The following is a 6,997-nucleotide window of genomic DNA, read 5'->3' as shown; positions in this document are numbered from 1 at the left end:
CTCAGCAACTCGGGAGGCTGAAGCCGGGGGATCGCTTGGGCCCAGCAGGTTGAGGCTGCAGTGAGCTGAGATCATGCCACTGTACTACAGCCTGGGTGACCAAGGGAGACCCTCTTTCAGGAAAAAAACAAAGACAAAAGCAAAACACACCAAAAAAACTAAACTAACTGCTGACCTGGAGTTTTTGCTTTTTTTTTTTTTTGACAGAGTTTTGCTCTTCTCACTCCAGCTAGAGTGTAATGGTATGATGTCGGCTCACTGCAACCTTTGCCTCCCGGGTTCAAGCAATTCTCCTGCCTCAGTTTCCTGAGTAGCTGGGATTACAGGCACCTTCCATCACACCCAGCTAATTTTTGTATTTTTAGTGGAAACAGGGTTTCATCATTTTGGCCACGCTGGTCTTGAACTCCTGACCTCAGGTGATCCACCCACCTTAGCCTCTCAAAGTGCTGAGATTACAGGCGTGAGCCACCACACCCTGGCCAACCTAGAGATTTTTTTTTTTTTTTTGGAGTCTTTATTGCCCAAGCTGGGGTGCAGTGGTGAGATCTGGGCTCACTGCAACCTCTGCCTCCTGGGTTCAAGTGATTCTCCTGCCTCAGCCTCCTGAGTAGCTGGGATTGTAGGTGCGCACCACCATGCCCGGCTAATTTTTTGTATTTTTAATAGAGATGGGGGTTTCACCATGCTGGTCAGGTTGGTCTCTCGAACTCCCGACCAAGTGATCTGCCCGCCTCGGACTCCCAAACTGCTGGGATTACAGGGGTGAGCCACCACGCCCGGCCGGTTCAAATGCATGCTCTTAAACTGTTGTCTCCCGAGAGACACATGCAACATGTTTTAAGCAAAGCACTGGCTTGGTGTGGTGGTGGCTCATGCCTGTAATCTTGGTGATTTGGGAGGCTGAGGGTCGCTTGAACTGAGTTCGAGATCAACCTAGGCAATATATCTAGACCCGTCTCTATTTAAAAAAAAAAACTGAAGAAATCACTGAATGAGGAATGGAAAGACATTTTCTAGCTCCCCAGGACAGTTTTTCAAAATTTAAAACTACTATTCCCAGCATGCCCTTCTCTCTGGGGTTGGGCGGGGGGGAGGGGTGCTTAAGAGAACTACATTTCCCCGAATGCAACGCCTGCACCGCTCGTTCTTCAGCATCTTGGGAACTGTAGTCCTCTGTAAAGATGTTTGTCCACAAATCCCAGCATGCACTTGGGATCTGACTCGTTTGGTAGGAAAAGGACTGGCTGTGACTCTCCACCTGTCTTCACCCAGGCTGGCCCCATTGGTGAAACTACAACTCCCAGGGGTCTGTGCGCGAGAGGGAAGGCGGGTTTTTCTACCGGAAGTCCGCTCTAGCTCTGGGCCCTACAACTGCACCCTGAGCCGGAGCTGCCCAGTCGCCGCGGGACCGGGGCCGCTGGGGTCCGGACGGGGGTCGCCATGGTAACGGGGGCGCGCTACGCCTGGGACTGGCGGAGGGGGGTCCACGCGTAAATAGCCGAGGCTCGATCAGGCGCTGACAAGCCCCTTCTCTGCTGCGGATGGTCTGGGTCGGGCGCGGGCTCCGGGGATTGGGGCCAGGGCCGGGAAGGAGGGCACAGGGCGGTGATTCTAAGCGCGGGGGTTACCAGGGGTCTCGCGGCGACGGGCATTGGGGTGGTGTTCCAAGGGGAAAGGGCCGTGCAGGTGGGAGACATTGTAGATAGTTGGAAGCTTTGAAACGGGAGGAAACTCGTGAGACACAGTCTTGGGGGTAGCGAGAAGGCATTGGAGGTGGGGAGAGGGCGTCCCAAAGAGGAAGGCGCTCTGGAAGTGTGGCGGGAGCGCTGGGACAAGAACGCGAGACCTTGGAAAAGGGGAGGGAAGTTTTCTTGGTGGGAGGAGTCTCTAGAGACAAGGATCTGATTGCAGGTGGAGAGGGGATGTTGAAACAGGGGCAGGAGACTGCCTATGAGAGAGGGATCATCTCAAGGAGAAGAGACCTGGCACAGGAAACCAAAAGGAGGCAACTGTAGGGAATGAGACTTAAGCGTCTGGGAGAGCTCTGTAAAAGGAGAGAGGGCCTGGAGGTAAGATAGACACTCGGAATGAATGGGGAGCAATTGAATAGCAATTGAATAGGTCTTTCCAAAAAGAGAGATCTTGTGGGGTGGGGAGTAGGCTTAAAAGTGTGAGATCTGGGGAGGAATCTTTGTTGGGGCAAAGACTGAACATTGGATTTAGGAGTGCCCCTATCCCCCAGGTTGGGGCTTTGGATCTAGGAAAGGGTTCCTCGGGCTGGAAGTTGGGAAAGAAAACGAATGGGAAAGGGTGTCAGAGTCGGGGCGGAGTCTCCTCCAGGAACAGGGTCCTTGGAGGCAAAATGTGACCTTTTGAAGAAGGGAGGAAACCTGGGAGTGGGACAAGGGATGTCACCAATAAAAAGCCCATTGAGGCCCCAAGGAGGGGAACTAAGACCGAGAAAGTGGAGGTCAAAAGGGAACAACTCCAGATGAGGGGGATTGGAGACAGGGAAGGTTGGGGGGCATCTAGGGGGGACGGCAGAGGCGTGAGGATGCAGGGATTCAGGACGGAGGGGACTTGAGATTCCCATTGGGAAGAAAACAGGGAGAGGTATACGAGGGCATTTGGGAGCAAGAGGCAGAGCGTTTTGTCAACTCTGTGGGTTTGCTTCTAGTTCTCCTAACTCTGTGCATATGTCTCGGGCTTGGCTCCCAGGCTCTGGCTGCCTGGTGTAGGTCCCCCAACGTCCCTTCCTGCCCGGGACCCCTCCCCTGCTAGGAAGTGGTTTTCCCTGGCTCAGCAGGAGGAGTTCTTGGAAGGAGAGTGTAACATCCTGTTGCAGTCCAGTTTGGTTGGTTGGGGGAGGGAGGATAGAGTGTGTGGAGAATGAGGCTTAGGAAAGAGAGTGGACTGTTTCCTAAGAGAAGACTCTCAGGCTGGGGCAGTGACTCATGCCTGTAATCTCAGCACTTTGGGAGGCTGAGGCAGGCTGGTCACATGAGGTCAAGAGTTCGAGACCAGCCTGGTCAACATGGTGAGACCCCCGTCTCTACTAGAAATACAAAAATTAGCCAGGCGTGGTAGTGGACGCCTGTAATCCCAGCTACTTGGGAGGCTGAGGCAGGAGGATCGCTTGAACCTGGGAGGCAGAGGCTGCAGTGAGCCAAGACTGTGCCACTGCCTAGGCGACAGAGTGAGACTCTGTCTCAAAAAAAAAAAAAAAAAAAAAGAAAGAAAAGAGAAAAGGCCGGGCACAGTGGCTCATGCCTGTAATCCCAGCATTTTAGGAGGCTGAGGTGGGCAGATCACAAAGTCAGGAGTTCGAGACCAGCCTGACCAACATAGTGAAACCCCATCTCTACTAAAAATACAAAAATTAGCCGGGCATGGTGGCATGCGGCTGTAATCCCAGGTACTTAGGAGGCTGAGGCAGGAGAATCGCTTGAACCTGGGAGGCAGAGGTTGCAGTGAGCTGAGACAGTGCCATTGCACTCTAGCCTAGGCGACAGAGTGAGACTCTGTCTCAAAAAAAAAAAAAAGAAAGAAAAGAAAAAGACAGGACTAGAGGGCTCTCTTTCCTAAGACAGAAGGCTACCACAAGTTGGGGTCAGAGGGTTCAGAGCAAAGCCTTTGGACTCCCACCTCTGCTTTCTGGCTGTGAGACTTCTTTTCCTTGAATCTCAGTTTCCTCATCTATAAAATGGGCATAAGCATGCCTGTCTCAGATAGAAGTGGACCCAGAGCTTCTAGCGGATTAAGCTTGGGCCATGATTTTCTGAAAATCACATAATGGAAAATATAATGCTGTTAAGAGCTGGTACTTATATAACATTTAGTACGTACCAGTCACTGTACTACACTTCTACGTTTTTGTTTTTTTGAGACAGCGTCTCGCTCTGTCGCCCAGGCTGGAGTGCAATGGCGCAATCTCAGCTTACTGCAACCTCTGCCTCCTGGGTTCAAGCGATTCTCATGCCTCAGCCTCCTGAGTAGCTGGGATTGCAGCCACCCCCCCGCATCACACCTGGCTAATTTTTGTATTTTTAGTACAGATGGGTTTCTCCATGTTGGCCAGGCTGGTCTCGAACTCCTGACCTCAAGTAATCTGCCCGCCTCGGCCTCCCAAAGTGCTGGGATTACAGGCGTGAGCCACCGTGGCCAGCCAGGAATATCCTCTACTCCTCACAGTAAACTCAGGCACCAAAGTGGCACCAAAGTCAAGTCATGAAAGTGACAGACGCTTTGGAAAACAGTTTAGCAATTCCTGAGAAAGTTAAACATAGCGTTAGCCTATGACCCAGCAATCTCACGCCTAGGTAGATACCCAAGAGAAATGATACATCCACACAAACACTCACACACGAAAGTTCATAGCAATATTATTCATAATAGCCCCAAAGCAGAAACAACCCAGATGTCCGAAGTGCGGCCTTATCCATCCAACAGAGGATCACTCAGCCATGGAAAGGAACGCAGCTCTGCCGCTTGCCACCCCACAGAGGAGCCTGGAAAACGTCACGCTGAGTGAAGGAAGCCAGACACGAAAGCCACAGAGTGCACGATTCCACTCACATGCAATGTCCAGAACAGACACATCCACAGAGACAGAAAGGAGACACGTGGCTGCCAGGCGCTGGGGGGACGGAGAGTGACTGCTGATGGGCGGGGAGGTTTTCGGGGCAGGTGATGCAAATGTTCCGGAATTAGATAATAAATTAGATAGTGGTAATATTAGGTGGGGTGCGGTGGCTCACACCTGACCCAGCACTTTGGGAAGCTGAGGTGGTGGATCACTTGAAGCCAGGAGTTCGAGACCAGCCTGGACAACGTGGTGAAACCCCGTCTCTACTGAAAATGCAAAAAATTAGCTGGGCGTGGTGGTGTGCACCTGCAGTCCCAGCTACTTGGGAGGCTGAGGCAGGAGAGTCGTCTGAACCCAGGAGGTGGAGGTTGCAGTGAGGCAGGATCACACCACTGCACTCCAGCCTGGGCGACAGTGAGACTCTGTCTCAAAAAAAAAAAAAAAGAAAAGAAAAGATAGTGGTGATTTTTACACAACTGTGAATATATACTAAGAGAATATACCAAAACCCATTTTAACTGTCTACATTTTAAGTGGATGGATTTTATAGTGTGTGAATTACATTTCAATTTTATAAAAAGTTAGTAAGCAAAGAGAAAAAAAGAAGTGGCAGAGCTGAGACTTAGCCCAAAGGAGTCTGAACCTCAAACATTTGAGTATCTACCACCTCCTAGCCACTGGACTAAGTTTATAAACTTTTTTTTAACCTTTAAAAAAACTCTGGTTGGCGGGGCATGGTGGCCCATGCCTATAACCCCACACTTTGGGAGGCAGAGGCGGGTGGATCACCTGAGGTCAGGAGTTCGAGACTAGCCTGGCCAACATGGTGAAACCCCGTCTCTACCAAAAATACAAAAATTAGCCAGGTGTGGTGGCAGGTGCCGGTAATCCCAGCTACTCAGGACACTGAGGCAGGAGAATTGCTTCAACCCAGGAGGTGGAGGTTACAGTGAGCCAAGATTGCACCATTGCACTCCAGCCTGGGTGACAGAACGAAACACTAAACATTTAAAAATAACAAAAAACAATAATGAAAAACCACCCTGGCGAGATGAATCTTGGGAGACTTGTTTTGCTGGTGAGGAAACTGAGGCCTAGAGAGGCAGACAAGGCTGGGCACGGTGGCTCGTGCCTGTAATCCTAGCACTTTGGGAGGCTGACGTGGGAGAATTGCTTGAGCCCAGGAGTTTGAGACCAGCCAGGGCAACATAGCAAGACTCCATCTCTACAAAAAAAAAGAGAGAGAGAGAGACAAGAGGTGGTGGAGCCTGGGACTTGGGGCCCTGGAGCTGACTCCAGAGTTGACTTGTGGAGGGGAAGTCACTTCACAGGGGTGCTGGAGGGACCAGGGATGGAGCATGTGGCCAGGCTGGCCTGGCTTGGGTCTGGGGAGCAGCCGAGACTCCTGGAAGTCAGGCAGCAGGGAGGCCCTGAGCCCTATCTCTCCTCCCGGTGGACGGGTGGGGTCGTTGGGCAGCGCCCAACCCGCCCTCCCTGCCTCTCTCACTTCCTCCTTCTCCTCCTGCTCTGCCCAGATCCGCTTTATCCTCATCCAGAACCGGGCAGGCAAGACGCGCCTGGCCAAGTGGTACATGCAGTTTGATGATGATGAGAAACAGAAGCTGATTGAGGAGGTGCACGCCGTGGTCACCGTCCGAGACGCCAAACACACCAACTTTGTGGAGGTGATGCCTGTTTCATGCCTCCTGCACCCCGCTGCTTCCTCATGCCCTACTTCCCCACTCCCTGCCCAGCCTCTAGTTGCAAGAACCCCTTGGACCCTCTATCCATCCTATATTCATTCACTCAACCTGCTTTGAGCTTGCTTGCTTCTTCCCTTCCTTTGTACTCTTCATTGTGAAAAATCATAAACATATAGATTAGTACAATGAAAGAAAAGTGTATTGGAGATTCATATACCTACTACCCAAATTTAATCAGTATTAATATTTTGCCTTTTTGTTTTGCACTATTATTATTAATTTTTTTTACCTAAGATTAAAAAAGAATTTTTTTTTTTTGCGCCAAATAATTTTTTTTTTTTGCTGGTGCCTTTTTTTCAGACTTCCTATAGAATGTTCAAACACAGAAAAGTAGAGAGAATAGGCCAGGTGCAGTGGCTCATGCCTGTAATCCCAGCACTTTGGGAAGCTGAGGTGGGAGGATCGCTTGAGCCCAGGTGTTCAAGACCAGCCTGGGCAATGTAGCAAGACCTCATCTTTATTTTTTATTTCATGTTATTTTATTAATTAATTAATTAATTATTTTTTGAGACAGAGTCTCACACTGTTGTCCAGGCTGGAATGCAGTGGTGTGATCTCAGCTCACTGCAACCTCCGCCTCCCAGGTTCAAGCAATTCTCCTGCCTACTTCCAAGTAGCTGGAATTACAGGCGTACGCCATCACGCC

General features: G+C 50.7%; 1 protein-coding gene across 4 annotated transcripts in view; it reads left to right on the top strand.

The window, feature by feature from the left end:
* The first annotated feature begins 1,214 nt into the window (after positions 1–1,214).
* Positions 1,215–6,997, top strand: part of AP2S1 (adaptor-related protein complex 2, sigma 1 subunit) — a 12,527-nt gene continuing 6,744 nt past the window's right edge. For 2 of the 4 annotated variants that reach the window (XM_011969700.1, XM_011969692.1), the window contains exons 1-2: positions 1,215–1,446; positions 6,124–6,273. In XM_011969700.1, the coding sequence (XP_011825090.1) occupies positions 1,444–1,446; positions 6,124–6,273 (153 nt within the window). In that variant the 5' untranslated portion in view covers positions 1,215–1,443. Of the gene's footprint in view, positions 1,554–1,886; positions 2,073–6,123; positions 6,274–6,997 lie in introns of those variants that run through there. The other 2 variants (XM_011969685.1, XM_011969676.1) reach the window with 2 other exon arrangements.

Source organism: Mandrillus leucophaeus, unplaced genomic scaffold (genome assembly GCF_000951045.1).
Source record: "Mandrillus leucophaeus isolate KB7577 unplaced genomic scaffold, Mleu.le_1.0 Scaffold120, whole genome shotgun sequence".
NCBI lineage: Eukaryota > Metazoa > Chordata > Mammalia > Primates > Cercopithecidae > Mandrillus > Mandrillus leucophaeus.
Note: the sequence above shows the minus strand (reverse complement) of the source record. Positions and strands in the feature narration are given on the sequence as shown.